We start from the raw sequence: 16020 nt of genomic DNA, 5'->3' as shown, positions 1-16020 counted from the left end.
CCTACGGTCATTGTCTTGCTCTGGTTGCAGGTTGAAAAGACACGTGGTCATTGTCAGCTCTTTTGTGACATCAAACACAGCACTTGTTCCGCTGTGTTCAGGTGCCTGACTGTCCGGGAGCTTCAGACTATAACGTTTCTTTGAGTGTCTCAGTTCCGATCGTTGTGCCCGACACGGTGCGTGACACTGAGGCTGTCGCTCTCTGCAGTCGCTGTCGGAGACGTTCGAGGCAGACGTGTACGACGAGCTGCTGACCCAGGCCGAGATCCAGGGCCACATTGGCGCCGCCAACCGGGCGGCCGCGCTGACCCGTCTGCACGAGGCGCTGGCTGGCGGCGACCCGGCCGGCCTGTGGGCCGCCCTGGCCGCTCCTTGCCTCCGACTGCAGGTCAGTGGCGTGTGCCCCGCCTCCGACTGCAGGTCAGTGGCGTCCCCGCCTCCAACTGTAGGTCAGTGGCGTCCTCCGCCTCCGACTGTAGGTCAGTGGCGTCCTCGCCTCCGACTGCAGGTCAGTGGCGTCCTCCGCCTCCGACTGTAGGTCAGTGGCGTCCCCGCCTCCGACTGCAGGTCAGTGGCGTGTCCCCCGCCTCCGACTGTAGGTCAGTGGCGTCCCCGCCTCCGACTGCAGGTCAGTGGCGTGTCCCCCGCCTCCGACTGTAGGTCAGTGGCGTCCCCTGCCTCCGACTGCAGGTCAGAGTCGTCCCCCGCCTCCCACTGCAGGTCAGTGGTGTCCCCTGCCTCCGACTGCAGGTCAGTGGCGTGTCCCCCGCCTCCGACTGCAGGTCAGTGGCGTGTCCCCTGCCTCCGACTGCAGGTCAGTGGCGTGTCCCCTGCCTCCGACTGCAGATCAGTGGTGTCCCCCGCCTCCGACTGCAGGTCAGTGGCGTGTCCCCTGCCTCCGACTGCAGGTCAGTGGCGTGTCCCCCGCCTCCGACTGCAGGTCAGTGGCGTGTCCCCTGCCTCCGACTGCGGATCAGTGGTGTCCCCTGCCTCCGACTGCAGGTCAGTGGCGTGTCCCCCGCCTCCGACTGCAGGTCAGTGGTGTCCCCTGCCTCCGACTGCAGGTCAGTGGCGTGTCCCCCGCCTCCGACTGCAGATCAGTGGTGTCCCTTGCCTCCGAGTACACGTCAGTGGTGTCCCCGCCTGCGACTGCAGGTCAGTGGTGTACCCCGCCTCCGACTGCGGGTCAGTGGTATCCTTTATCGGCTGTCAGTCCCGTGCTATCGTGCGGTGCCATCGACTGTGACCGCATTCATGTGTTTTCTCACCGTGCCTTTGAAGTGTGTTGTGTTGACAGGGTCTAGCGCGGATGTTTTTATACTAGACCGGAAACTTTAGAAGGATGGCCCCTAGGAGAACGCGGTCCTCCGTATGCCCGAGCGGTCTGACCACCCCAGGCACGGGTTATGTTTGCAGCGTGTTGCTTCGGACTGCATGTCGGACTACATGGAGGGGCTGAGGCGCGTCACCAACGGCCACCCCCCGTCCACGGAGGACGTGCAGCGGGTGATCGACCAGGTCAACCAGGTGTTCAGCCAGCGACATCAAGGTCAGTCCCATGACAGCGTCACGCGGAAGCAAGGTGGCCGTCGTAGCGACTGAAGTGTGGCTCGTGAGATGGGGACGAAGTCTAGCATCTTTCACCGTAATGTTCGGGCTGAGTTTTATTCACTCATTGACCTCATTGAAATGTTCGGGTCATGCTGCCACGCCTGCTTCCCAATTGACTACGGTTGGCTCGTGCTGTCGACCAGTTTTCCTCTGTTGCAATGTTACAGGGGAGCGGATTTTTTCGAAGACTGTCAAGTGGGGTCACCTTTGAAACCATTGGGTGTTGGGGAGGGATTGACTCCCGAAACGAGTGCCTGTGGGTTCGGAACAGATTTATCGTCATTGCGGACGGCTCAGACTGGAGCCGTGGGATGGTCCGCTGGGCTCTATTCACGGCGTAACATATAGTATTAGCACGTCATAGTGTAACACCGCAGATCTCAGGTACCTTTTTCTCCATGATGGTAGGGGGTGTGTGATGTAACTTCTCCAGAATTCAATTTTCAATGGGTGGGTAGTACTGGCGAGCTAAGGGTACGCATACCAAGCGGTGTTTGTCATGTGTTCTAGGCCTGATGTGTATATGTGCGGTTCGAAATAGAAGTAGTTTAATGTGTTGTGTGTGGTGTGTGTGTGGTGTGTGTGTGTGTGTGTGTGTGTGTGTGTGTGCGTGCGTGCTGTGCGTGCGTGCGTGCGTGCGTGCGTGCGTGCGTGCGTGCGCGCGCGGGTGGCGTGGCGTGGCGTGGCGTGGCGTGGCGTGGAGTGGCGTGGCGTGGCGTGGCGTGGCGTGGCGTGGCGTGGCGTGGCGTGGCGTGGCGTGGCGTGGGCGTGGCGTGGCGTGGCGTGGCGTGGCGTGGCGTGGCGTGGCGTGGCGTGGCGTGGCGTGGCGTGGCGTGGTGTGTGGTGTGGTGTGAAGTCATGTGATGATGTGTGATTGTAAGAGTCATTGATGTGTGTGTGTGTATACGGTTCGAAATGGAAGTCACCCGCCTCAGCAGATTCATGCTCAGTAACTAAAGTCATCCAACGAGCCAGACATCTCAATAGGATCAACATACATTCAGCTGGTGGTTGAGCATGGTGCTATTGAGGTGTGTACTTCCAACTGCGTAGTTTGGATGGGCCCAGTAACTTCGAATGAACCACCGATTGAAGCGTAGTGGCGCTGACGGCACCATGTGATCACCCGCGTTCCCTCGGCTTTTTTTCGAATACAACAGAATCGCATGACGCTGCTTCCAAGAAGGATCACGTGATCAAGCGTAGAATTGTCGTCACCAGACTCGTTGGCCCTGCCCAGCGTGAAGTCGCAGCCAATGAGGGACGTCAGTGTGTCCCGGGGCCCACGGCTATTGGAGGGCGGGCTGGCAGCAGTTGACGATTCAAATGATGGCTGAGGCTGCCTTCGAAGCATGGGTCATGTTGCCAATGCTTCGAATCGACTGGGCATTTTAAGTTTCGGGCCCACGTAAACTAGCTAATTAGCCTACTGCTCATATCAGCTCTCCGTATTATCGCTGCATTCGGAACGAGCTAGTATCAAACAGCTGACCGTACAGCGTGGCGTATGGTATTGGCGGTTCAGTCGTCGGTAAAAGAAAACTTGCCGGTTATAGTTCGTTCGTGGGGCTATCTGCGGAGATAGACAAGTGCTGTGCTGAGCACCACTCAAGGCCAGCGACGTGCCAAGAGCATCCGAGTCAAACAAACTGGGATAAGATACGGATTTCGCGCGGCGTAGTAGTTGAGAGAAATATATTTGGAAATTGTGTGTAAGTCGGTGTGACGATGTTAACGTGACCCAACAACATCGAACAAACACGGTAATAGTTTTGCGGGGAGTTGATATACGTACAACCGGCTATTAGGGCCCCCGGGAATCACACAAAGTGAGTGCGTGAGTCGCACCTGAATCGTACGTGGGTGGCACACGTTGGATCCATGGAGTTACTGGTTCTGATTCTGGTGGATTTGATTCAGGTGGTCAGGTATTGTTTCCGTTTGTATCCAGTGTAGTGAACCGACACAGACTTGATGTGTGTGGTTGACAGGTTCGCGTTGTGATCATGGGGTGCCATCTTCAGTCACATAGTGCCGCTGCCGGGTGTTCCACCGCCGTGCTAACATGCCGTAAGCATGCATGAATCAAAACAATCAGCTTTGACTTTTTTACTTTTTTTTACTTTGACAACTTTGAGTTGACTGGACTTTTGTAGAATTCGAATCTCGTTCATTCCACTGCGTTATTTGCTGACGGTCAACTCATTAGCTGTGTTACGCGTTCTTCCAGCCTTGCAAAGCTATGTCCTTCATCACCCAGGTCTGTGGGAGCATCAAGCTTTTGCTATGCTAGTGCACTAATCGCGGAAGCCTACCGGAGATAGTCCTACGTGGCCAGTGTCGCAAACAGCTCTGGTGAAAGGATCAGTGCCTGTCGTTGCCTGATAATATGAGCCTTAGCGGATCAAAGTGGAGCCGCCGCAGGCACTATTCCTGGGGCACTGATGCGTGAATATCACCCACCTGCGTGCGACATTTGCAAAGGCTCAGGTAAAATAACTCCGACGGCATTCAGAAGAGGGGATGGCACCAACGTTGCTGTGGATACGTGGACGTACCACCACCAATCTCTCCCGTTGCTGGATAACACCGAGCCCTACTGCCCCCGCCCCTGCCGCCCTATCCCAGTGGTGCTGCCCTCCGCCGCCGGTTCGTGCCTGGCTTAGTGTGTCCCGCTGCCGCTGCCCTGGGCAGTGACCCGGCGACCGATGCTCCGCCCGGTCGCCGGCCGCCTCATGGTTTGGGCCCGGCCGTCTCCGTCGACGCGGCCGACGCCGCCTCGAAGGCGCGGCCGCGTCAGCCACTCCGACGCGGGCCATTCCGCGGCAGCCATTCCGATGCAATAGGCTGTTGGCCTAAATACCCCCCCCCCCCCCTCCCCACACTGTCAGATCCAAAACGGGCGTAGTTTTGGGCCCATCAGAGGGCCCAGCAGAGGAGACAGCGTTGGAGACCGATAAACGGTACATGAGTGGTTGCTGTTCATATGCAGCATGACGGAGAGAGATCAGTGAGTCAGGTGATTCAAGCTCAGGTGTGGTCTGCAGTGGGGACGTGCCGTTTTGAAATGCATGATGGTCCTGTCTAGGATTACAGTCACTGAAATATCGAAAATTAAGGTAACATGGGCAACGGCATGGCAGTGGAGCCATGCAAATATAGCACGTGAAATCGCTACAAGGACTAAATAGCACGAAACAAAACAGCTCTCGCCACATTTTGACATCAAATGCGTATTTTGGTGGTCTATGACGTGGTCAGGATGTTGATATTTTCGCTGTTATGTAGTGTGATTGAGCATGCCCGTATAGCGAAGCACGGTGACCTTAGCGCAAAGTAGATCGCAGGTTCACCTAATTCCGTCATCGTTACACAATATGAGTGCCGCATGAGTGTGATATTAAATTAATCGAGTGTTGCCGTAAAGCGGACCCACCAAGCCACGGATGTCAGCTGCGACGAGAGCACACAGGTAGAGACGACATCAACTGTCCACCGCCCGTGCACGATGCAGGTGCGTTCGGATATGTGCGCCTGTGCTGCATTGGGTGTATTGCGCAAAGCATTTTATTTGAATCCTATTCGGTGTCTGACCATCGCTATCATGTTTTTTCCTAGTTCTTTAAAGCCATACGTCCGCACCGTGTCCAGACTGGTGCAAAGTGCTGATGCACCTGGTGTCAACTGTTTTCACCATTTTCACCACCAGACACTACGAAACTTGTACTTTGTGCGTATCCGTTAGTCAATAAGCTATTACGCCGAAAACGAAGTAAGGTTTTGAATAACTCTTTCGTTTGACATATTTTCCAATTTCGATTGCTTCATTGTCAACTGCGCTAATGTTGTCTTGTTACAGCTATACAGTGGAGCTGCATATTTTCTCGCATAAAGCCGCCCCAAATATACCAAAGCCGTGCACAATGGTCACATTCGTATCACCTACGAGTCCCAATTGATTCACAAATTGCTCCATTTGTTCATCACCATTAAATGTGTATGCAGGGTTAAACATGTTTGTGCCAATGTCATCATTGTCAAACATGTCTCAAATAAAGAAATCATGTTGGTTGGAGCGGCAAGCGATGCTGCTGGATCGTACACCCCCGGTGCATGTAGATCTTCTGACAAGAACGCCATCGGTGACACCACTAATCAGGTAGAGGGAAACTGGGTGAAACAATGTTACCAACTGCACATGCGTTCACGCTCGACGTGGTGACGCGTAGAAAGGACGACAAAACAGGCAATTGGTGAGCTAGGGGAGGTCGATGTGGAAACGAAACAGGGAATTCGGAATGGCCAATTGTGTGCTGTCATTTGTTAGATGATAACCTGAACCGTCTCACGTCAGTTTTCATTCAACATTGACACATTTTTCAGAAGGTTGTTGCCACCCTGCATAATTTTTGGATTATTATTAAATGATAATTGTATTTTGGTTCGCACGCTTAAATTAAGATCAATCGACTATTTGAAAACCATTGTTGTTCGTGATGCGTGCTTATCAAGGTGATGTTTTATCAATACTCCCAAGTAGAGCTCTGTATCAAAGAGAACACGTGCTTCATTGGCCGTTTCAGTGAGCAGCTTGATCCAGAATGAGTCGTACTTCGACGGATTTGCAAATTTAGTGTTAAATACTTGTTGGGGGTATTGTCAATTCCACACTAACAACCTCTGTATGGTACGGAGTTAAATTAAAAACGCGATTGGTTTCAAATACCCCGCCTCAGCACATGCCTGGTTAGTACATGGAAAGTAGTGTAAGTTTATGCGATGTTTATTAACCAAATTAAATGTGAAGATATTTCAATGGTTGAAGGCACACGTCAATGTGGTAGTACATTCTCGCGTTTTTTTGTGAGCAGATGACATCTATCAACTTGTGCGTAGAACTGATGTCGTTTTATCGCTGTAAGATGTAAAAATAACCGCAATCTTGATCAGCAAGAAAAAATCCAAAATCTCCATGTGGGAAGGCTATTCAAAATCTGATATCACATCACGATTCACGCAGCGGACAAGCTGCCTTTGAGGCTGTATGCCCGAGCCAGCTATCCATGCCGTGTCCTCCCCCCCGAGTGGGCCGGTTACCTGGGCGGGGGGATGGGACTGGCTGGATCGGTCAGACCGCGGCTTACCTGCACCACCATGGTCCCGCAGCCGCCGGTTCTGGGGTTCCCCCACAGCTGCGCAAGGTGCCGGCTTTATACCCGCGACTGCAACCGGACACGGTCATCTTCAGTACCACGAGACACGTGGCACGGTCACGTTACCGCCGGGGGTGGGGACAGGGGCACACTCTCCCTACCACCGAGGATGGGGGCACGGTCACCCTCTCACAATCACCGGCGATGGGGACACGCGTCTCGTCTTTCTTCTTCGTGCTGTCTTCAGTTTAGCATTCACTGTTTGGTGCAGTGCAAGGTGTGTCGAGCTGTCGGTTAGTGACCACCGATGGGTTTCCATCTCCATGCTGTCGTGCCTAATGTGTGGAAATTGAGCCGGGGTTCGTTGTTCCTGATTTCGCGTCAGCGTATTCGGCTGATTGCTCTGATCGGTGTTGACAAGCGGGTGCTGTGATGTGTTCCGCCCGAGAGTTGGCCCTGGCTGGCGGCGGTCATGCTCCGGTGACGTGACGTGACGTGACCTGGACCTGGACCTGGACCTGACCTGACCTGGATCTGGCCCGTCCTGGACCTGACCTGTCCTGGACCTGACCTGCCCTGGACCCGACCTGCCCTCACCTTACCATAGCCCGACACTGACACCCGACCGCGAAGGCCCAATTTTGTGGTAAGGACGTTCCCGAGTTAATAGCCTCCTAGGTCACAAAAATAACCTGGAGGCGTGCCGATCATGATAAATCGTGACTTTCCCGACCACTGTGCCAAACTACGCATCGCAGCTCCATGACAATGTCAGCATAGCCATCGCATGTTTTTTGTGCATCAAGTGGCGTACCGGCGGACCCTGCCAGGCCAACCGGCAGCCTCCCAGAGCGGGCCAAAATAGGCTGTGTTCGTACGGCGGATATCCGTAACTTGCTTAAGGGAACTGTTCGGCGAAAACTTATGACATTACTCTAAAAATGAATGACAACAATGTTTTGTATAACATAAGAGCTGATCGGGGAATATAATCGGGAATGGCTTTCGGTCAAACAGGTCACGCAAGGCTGCTGACCTGACATGACCTCGGGGCCCCGAAATATAACGTACTGACGGGTACCCCGGGACCTCGCTTGACCCCATCTACACGCTGGCCATCATGTTCCGTTTTCATGCTGGCATTCTTCCGACTGAATCACTGTCGTTTGCTCCACCCACATAACCTGACATGATCCGAGGCTACCTGGGTATGTCAAAAGGGTCACTGTATATAGTTCATAAGTCTGCGTATCTGCTTTGTCAGATGAAAACTGTGATTGCATGACGAGGTCATGCTTGGTCATTCACGTGGATTAACTCGCGATATGTCCAGAGGTCATCAGACTGCCAAATCGGGGATGGGCAGTCCTGTTGACCAAATGCATGATGAACTAACAAGTTTGCATGGCACCCCGGAGCAGCGAGGACAGCGGCCGGTGCATCATGCAAGCCTTCGAGATTTTTCCTGTATGTCCGTTTTCTGATATGACACGAGGTTGCAACTGGCCTCAAAGTGTGGAGAATACAATTTGATCCATGCATATTGGGCGGCGGCACCCTACCGTTTTTCTGGTCAGTGTGGACACTTCGGTTGGGTGAGGGCTAACTTGACATGGTTGGTCTCCGCCACTTGGAAAGTGGATATTTGGTCCAACTCGTCCAGAGCCTAAATATTCTGCTTCACTGCAGTCCGACCCGGCGGACTTGTCTGCCTGATCAGATCTGCACTCCTCGGCTTCTCTCCTCAGAGTTCATCCCGGACTCCGTACGTGCTCTACACGTACAATCTTGGTGGCCCACCACATTGCCTCTGCTTTTTCCCCTGTCCCCCCCCCTTCCCTTCCCCTCGGCGTGGCGCAGCCTCCCTGCCGTCCGACCCCTGGTACTGTCTCCTGCGCTGATGCCGTCCCTGACCCGCTCCACCTCTCCGCCGGCAGAGGAGGCGCTCGTGGCAGCGGTGAACGCGTGCCTGGCCTCGCCGGCGCCGCGCCCGGACCAGCTGCTGGCGCTGCTGGCGCCGCTGGCTGCGCCGGACGCGCCGCTGCCCGGCTGGGCGGCGCCGCTGTTCCTGCGCGAGATGGCGGCCGTGCGGCGCGAGCAGGGCGCCGACCTGAGCGGACCGGCGCTGCGCGGCGCGCTGGCGCTCCTGCCGGCCGTGGCCGCCGTCAACGCGGCCGTGGCCGCGGCGGAGCCGGCCGCGCTCTGGGCGGCCCTCAGCAACCCGGCCGTCTATATCATGGTGGGTCGGAGGAGGGACGCGCTGGGCGGGCCCGCTACATCATGGTGGGCCGGGGCAGAGGGACGCGAGGGGCAGGTCCGCTGCATTATCGTGGGTCGAGGGAAGGGACGCGCTGGACAGACCCGCCGTCTCTGACGTGATGTGACGGGGCTGAGGTCGCGTCGTGACCCCCTCTCCGCCCCGTGTATATCGTGTGTTGGCGGGGCACGGGCTGCGCTCAGTAATGACGCCGCTCGGTGCGTCATGGTACACATCGCGTCATCTGGGACGGGAATGTTCGCTCATTTGTGGTCCCCAATCCTGCCATGAGATCGATGGTAGGAGGATGCCATCGGGCGAACTCTAAAACTCTGCCGTCTGCACGAGATGCACAGGTTGCGTGTCTAGCGTAGATGGGGTGTTCCACCATCTGCTTGGGGTCTTGTCGCTGTCGTGTCTTGTTTTGTCGTGTTTTTTGTTTTTGCTTCAATTGCGCGGTACGTGGTTTGGGCTTCACATGACTTCACCTTCGGACAAAGTCGTTGGTATGTATCTGCTGTGTGCCACAGTCATCACCCTGAATGAAAATCGGTCGAATTTCTAAATGCAACTGATCTTGCCTTATGCTCGCTGCATTTTCGTAGGCCGTGGTGCCGCTGTATACCCGACGGCAGTGCCAGTGTTGGTAACGCCCCGTACTGTACTGTCAGGACGTGGACCAGAGAGCTGCTGCTGCCGGCAGTGCCTGTGGTTGAAACGGGCTGTGGCCGTGCCGACAGGACCTGGACGAGAGCTGCTGCCGGCGGTACCTGGCGGTTGCTGGAGGCTGCCCGGCGGCGGGCGGCGGCCGACAACCCACACTGTCCCTTTATCACGCATCAGGACATCCAGCGAGCCGTTGATGACGTCAACAGTGACGTGGAGGCCGAACAGACCAGTGAGGACCTGCGTTCCTTACCTTGCTCTCTCTGCCCTCTCCCCTGCGGACGACCGGGTGTCGGCGACGGCTGTGCTTAGGTGGAGCGCGGCAGGGCTCGGGACGGGGCTGATTCGCCGTAGAGCTCAGCTGGTGGCGTCACACAACGGTCATGGTATAGAGGAGAACAAACAGCATCGGTCTGTGGGGCTAGCAATATAGTGTGTTTGCGTGAACGGCCTGGCCTTAGCTGAGCACTAACTCAGAACGTGACCTGAGGGAAACTCGTCTTCCATGTTCTACCTCTATCATTGCCTGACGTGTCGGCGCGCGTGTGTGCGTGATGAGCTTGCTGACATTGGTCTGGCGCCTGGCAGAGGTGGAGCTGGTGGAGGCCCGTGAACCAGGCAGTCCAGATGGGCGACAGTGCGTCCCTGCTGAACACCCTGACGGACCCGGCGCTCGGGTACTGTGACGTCACCCAGCACAGCGTCCCACACTGCCTACAGCTGCTCAAGGTACCGTCCATGTGCTGTCCCACCCAGCACAGCGCATATATATATATATATATATATATATATATATATATATATATATATATATATATATATATATGTGTGTGTGTGTGTGTGTGTGTGTGTGTGTGTGTGTGGTGTGTGTGTGTGTGTGTGTGTGTGTGTGTGTGTGTGTGTGTGTGTGTGTGTGTGTGTGTGTGCATGCATACACACACACACACACACACACACACACACACACCACACACACCACACACACACACACACACACACACGCACGCACGCACGCACGCACGCACGCACGCACGCACGCACGCACGCACGCACGCACCCACATACATACATACATACATACATACATACATACATACATACATACATACATACATACATACATACATACATACATGCATGTATGTACACACACATGCATGCATGCATGCATGCATGTATGTACACACACATGCATGCATGCATGCATGTGTGAATGCAAGCATGTACTGATAAAAATATCCACAACGTGGTTTTCCCATTGCCCAGCCAGCACATGCACTAAATTAACGACGAACTCGCCAGTTAGTTCATATGCAATTTTGACTCACCAGGCACGGTGGGCTCGGACCTGGGTTGACCCTCGTTTAGCAGGTGTCAGCTGACATTTCCATGTCAGTCGGGTCAAGCGATGCGCTCGCTCCGGGACTCGAACCCAGAGCCGCTGGATAGCGGGTCCGACGTTCTCGCCTAGGCCACTTAGAACATAGCATCAGTAATGGCAGATCACAAGCTGATACATTTCAATGCATAAATGGACAAGGGGTCATTTAGTAATGGTGCTTTAATCGTGTTCGACGGTAGGGGTATCACGTCTACTTTGACCAAGGCGACCGTATGCACTGCGGGGAAGCAGGGGATCGCGATCGGGCTGTTGGGAATCCGACTGACATAAGCAGCAGTGAGGTGCCGGGTTTTGGAACCCCACTGTATGGTACAAATAGCACAAAGGCTTTGGATTTATCACTCGCCTTCATCACGGTGGGTTATGTCAGCAGCCTTTGTAAGCAGTTCGTGTACATGACGAACTATTGAAGGGTGTTCTGGTGACTGCGCAGAACCATCACAGCGCTGTGTTGTCCGACAGAGCGCTCAGACGGCGAAGCTGCGCCGTGAAGGCGACGGCGTGCTGTGGCTGGAGGACGTCGACGAGGCGGTGCGGAACGCGCTGGTGGACCACCAGCTGGCAGAGCGGGTGAGTGGCTGCAGCACGTTGCCGGCGGCTCTGGGCCCAGGGTGGCTTCGGTGAGTGGCTGTCAGTCAGTGCCCGACAGAACTGTGCTCCGCTCGGTACGCGGTAAGGAACAAAACAAATGCAAGCGGGCATATTATATCTGTGGTCCACGCACGCAAGCATCGCCGTTAGGCTTCTGTGCCGGCAGTGTTTCCTGAAGCCCTGCCACGGCTCGGCGTTGGCTCCGCTCGTGTATCGGTGGCCTGGTATTCTCTGGGTCTAGTGTATACAAATGACAGATGCTCCAATACTTGTGATGCTCCTGCTGGGCGCTCCCATTTCGCGGACCGCGGACCGCTCCTGTCTCTAGCGCACGGGACCCGGGTCGGTCGGTCGCGGCTGGTACCCGTGGAATGGCGGCGCGGGTATAGCCCGAATAGGGGACTCCTCTCGAGAAGTGTGTTGTGTGCGGCGTGCGCGGGCGCGGACGGCCGCTGGAACCGGTCATACCCGGAGACTGACAGCATATGTGTGGGTGACGGCGCGTCCGGTAAGCAGTGATGAGATAAGGGCAGTGGCCGGGTGCCTGCTGGCGCGACCCCCGCCTGCCCGCTGGCTGTGTCGCGGCCGTCGAGCGCGGCTGGTTTGCCGAGCTTCGCCGCGGCACCCACCTACGGAGCCTATGTTCAGCGGACGTTCTCGACGAAAGGAAAGGTCACAAGGGCCCGGAGACGACGATGTGCAGTGTCGGCGTCGGCAGGGCTGATCTGCGCTGAGCCTGGAGGTGTCGGATCGCGGTGGGGCGGGGTTCGGCGTCCAGCGCTCACGTCATCGCCGCGTCTGGTGGACGGCACCGGCGCCGACGATCACCACAGAGCTCGAGGTCGGCCCCAGGAGCTGGCGGTGCAGCGGCGAAGTGTCGCCCGGACCGATGCGTGGCTGATTTGACGTCGCGCACCGTGCATCCGTGCCGGGTAGGCCCAGAAGATAGCAGAGATAGCAGAGAAGCTGGACCAGCTGACCGGCATCTCGTCAGAGAAAAGGGTGGATAAGAAGCTGGGCCGGCACTCCCAGGATGTCGGGCAGCGACTGGGCCAGCAGTGGTGCACCACTGACGCCTGATGCAGTCACGGCTAAGATGAAGACGGCGTCAGTAACTGGGAAGAGAAGACGGGCCGCGGAGGGGAGCGCCATACGAAACCGAAGAGCTGAAGAGAACCGTCGAGATGCAGCAGCGTCGTCAGTAGTCTGACCCGTCTGTACAGGCTGGGCAAGGCTCGTACCAACGCCTGGCTGGCCCTCCCGGACCCCGGCCTGAAGATCGCACGCTTTGGCGGGAAGGCCGCCGGTCGAGCACATCAGGGCCACCGTCAGATTAGGGCCGGCGCTAATACATCGGCCGACGAGGAGCCCGAAGGTGCAAGTTCGTAACGGTGCATGTCAATGTCAGGTGGGGTGAGCTGATGTACGAAATGTTCACTTAGCCCAAGTTAACTTCTATGCAGGTTGCGCACCCTGTCAGTGGAGTTGAGTATCACCCCCGTGTCTGAATCGGATAAGGCTTCCTGCCTTAGTTTCTGGGCCTGCTGTGGTTTCTGTTGAGACCGGACCCGCCGTCGCTGACCAGACCCTCTCCGCCGCGTCCCCAGCGTGTGTGGCGCTGTCCGTGACCAGGCCCCTCCGCCTCGCCCTCAGCGTGTGTGGCGCTGTCCGACCTGCGCGCCGCCGACCTGACCAGCCCCTCCGCCGCGTCCGCAGCGTGTGTGGCGCTGTCGGACCTGCGCGCCGCCGACCTGACCAGCCCCTCCGCCTCATCCCCAGCGTGTGCGGCGCTGTCGGACCTGCGCGCCGCCGACCTGAGTGCGCTGCCGGCCGGCCAGCTGGTGGCGCTGCTGCAGCTGCCCTGCCTCGGCCTGCGGGACGTCTCGCCCAGCCTGGCCGAGCACTACCTGCGCGCCCTGCGCCGCCTCAGCGCCGGCCGCCGCCCGTCCGGCCCGGTACGGTCCGGCTGGAGGACTCGGCGAGCCCCCTGACGCAGCAGCTGGGCTGGCAGCCGAGCGTCTTGGGGCTCCGCCAGGGACGGCGGTGCGGGGAATGTCTGTGCCGCGGTGGTTGGGTGGGTAGGTGGATGGATGGGCTATACCGTTACGAGGTGGGGCTATCTCATCGAACAAGCGCTGGCTACGGGCCGTGTCTGGCATTGGTAACCGCGATAAGTTGCACCTGCAATCGCGGCATTCTGGCTTGAGCGGACGGCATGCCAGCGTCCAGCCGTGCGGCACGCTGTGTCGGGAGTGTGGCACTAGAGGTCCAGGTTACCCTAGAGGTCAGGCCGGTTCCCACGGGGATGACGTCCGTCTCGGCGCTGGCAGGGCTCCGACGAGGGCTGGATCCCGCACTCGGTCGGAGGCGCGAACGAGGCCTTCCTGCACCTGGCGACGGGTCTGGTCACCTGGCACCAGCCGAACCGCGGGCAGCTGGCCGACGCCGCGCTGGACCAGCGCTCCCTCCAGGTGGGTGGGGCGCGCTCGTGCCTGGGCCGGGCAGCTGGCCGACGCCGCGCTGGACCAGCGCTCCCTCCAGGTGGGTGAGGCGCGCTCGTGCCTGGGCCGGGCAGCTGGCCGACGCCGCGCTGGACCAGCGCTCCCTCCAGGTGGGTGGGGCGCGCTCGTGCCTGGGCCGGGCAGCTGGCCGACGCCGCGCTGGACCAGCGCTCCCTCCAGGTGGGTGCGGCGCGCTCGTGCCTGGGCCGGGCAGCTGGCCGACGCCGCGCTGGACCAGCGCTCCCTCCAGGTGGGTGGGGCGCGCTCGTGCCTGGGCTCCGCGGATAGCTCGCCGACGCTGCGCTGGACCAGCGCTCCCTCCAGGGGAGTGGGGCTCGCTCGTGCCTGGGCCGGGCAGCTGGCCGACGCCGCGCTGGACCAGCGCTCCCTCCAGGGGAGTGGGGCTCGCTCGTGCCTGGGCGCCCGGGCGCTAAATTGTCACGTTGATACGTGGCTTTAGTTTCATCCCGTTTGCCGCTGTTCGATCCCGAGGGAAGGTTTTGTTCTGTTGTATTTTTTTTTTCACCAGCAGCGTTACGTAGCAAGGTAGGTAAGTCGTAAACAAATGTAAAGTAAGTGGAGTCCAAGTCGCTTTTGGTGAAGAAACCTGCCGGCCGCTGTTGGCTGCCCCGAACACCAGCCTGACCCAGCTATTGTTGATCTCAGCCGGATCTCGCCACCTCCGTGCCTCGTCCGGCTGACGTGCGCCCGCTGGCGGGCCTGCCTGACTCGGCCCTCGCCGACAGCGGCTGGTGACCGAGACGAACGGCGGCCGGGAGCGGCCCGAGCGCTGGCTGGTGCCGCTGCAGGCGGCGGCGCGCGGCCTGCTGGCCCGCCGCCGCCTCCGCCAGCGCCGTCTCCTCTACAGCCGGCACGAGCCAGAGGTCGTCCGCATTCAGGTGGGCGGCGGGGGGTGACGGCGGAGGCTGGCCGACCTGGTGGGAGCGGGGCCTCGTTGAGACAGGGGAACGAAGGGCTGGCGGCTGTGTACCTGTCCTGATGACGTCAAGACGCTCTTGCTGAACTGGTTCTGCTTGTGCTTGACTGAAAAGTTAAATGTACAATCTGATGAAATTATGAATAGGCTAGGATGAATCTTGTGCCTACATGTATAGTCATGCATACCGCGTGGCAAGTCTGCCCACCGCACATGTGGCGGCGTGCTGGCGGCCAGCCGACTGAGGCAGGCCGGTGACGGTCGCGGCAGGCGTGGTGGCGGGGCGCGCGCCAGCGGCGGGCCTACCTGCTGCAGCGCACGCAGCGCATGGCGGCCCGCGTCGAGCAGCTGCGCCGCGAGGTCGACGAGCTGCGCAGCCGCCAGCTGCAGGAGGAGCAGCTGCTGCAGCGCTTCAGACCGCACGTGAGTGGTGGGAGGGGTGAGGGTGGTGGGTGCCGAGTTCAGAGGCGCGAAGTGTTGTCGCCTCGGTAATTGCTTCGCGCGATGTAAAGCAGTGTTGAGGAATGCCGCCTCATTGCACTACTCTGTTGTGTTTCCAGACCCGTGGCGACGTTTCTTGTCTTTCCCGTTGGCGTGAATAATCAAAGTAGCCGTTACATAATCTCGTTTGCTAAAACGGACAGAACTGATGCATAAGAGCGTGCCTTAGTTGCCGCAAAGCGTCGCGGACGATCTAGATGCATGGACCTCTAATTCCCACCCGGCGACCGTGTAACCCGCTGCACGGCAGCAGCCGTCAGAGCGGCCTCCTACCGTACCTTGCCCTGCCCCCCCCCCCCTCCCCCGCCCCGCGGCGGTGCCTTGACGCGACTGCGTCTGCGCGCGGCCGCCGCCAGGAGGCGAGCGTGGTGCGCCTGCAGCGCTGGTGGCGCCGCCTCCGC

The 16020-nt window shown here is 58.2% G+C and overlaps 1 protein-coding gene and 1 long non-coding RNA gene across 2 annotated transcripts; both read left to right on the top strand.

The window, feature by feature from the left end:
- Nucleotides 1-346: 346 nt before the first annotated feature.
- Nucleotides 347-8768, top strand: LOC119099903 (uncharacterized). Its single transcript, XR_005094432.1, has 3 exons — nt 347-388; nt 1417-1549; nt 8702-8768. It is a non-coding gene; the product is annotated as an uncharacterized LOC119099903 (long non-coding RNA).
- A 3283-nt stretch (nt 8769-12051) lies between these two features.
- LOC119100683 (ras GTPase-activating-like protein IQGAP3) lies at nt 12052-15098 on the top strand. The gene is made up of 6 exons (XM_037223759.1): nt 12052-12063; nt 12617-12715; nt 13537-13635; nt 14011-14151; nt 14928-14959; nt 15050-15098. Exons 1-6 carry the CDS (start codon nt 12052-12054, stop codon nt 15096-15098), a joined length of 432 nt encoding a protein of 143 aa, XP_037079654.1.
- The last annotated feature ends 922 nt before the right edge of the window (nt 15099-16020 follow it).

The sequence above is a fragment of the Pollicipes pollicipes genome, unplaced genomic scaffold (assembly GCF_011947565.3).
Source record: "Pollicipes pollicipes isolate AB1234 unplaced genomic scaffold, Ppol_2.1 Scaffold_4881;HRSCAF=5763_pilon_pilon_pilon, whole genome shotgun sequence".
In the NCBI taxonomy this organism is placed as follows: domain Eukaryota; kingdom Metazoa; phylum Arthropoda; class Thecostraca; order Pollicipedomorpha; family Pollicipedidae; genus Pollicipes; species Pollicipes pollicipes.
Note: the sequence above shows the minus strand (reverse complement) of the source record. Positions and strands in the feature narration are given on the sequence as shown.

Bases quoted from the DNA above. Each gene is read 5' to 3' on its own strand.
- LOC119100683 (XM_037223759.1), top strand. The intron at 12,716-13,536 runs GTCGGGCAGCGA...GCGCTGCTGCAG, and splicing joins TGGGCCGGCACTCCCAGGAT to CTGCCCTGCCTCGGCCTGCG. The intron at 14,152-14,927 runs GTGGGTGGGGCG...CCTCGCCGACAG, and splicing joins TGGACCAGCGCTCCCTCCAG to CGGCTGGTGACCGAGACGAA.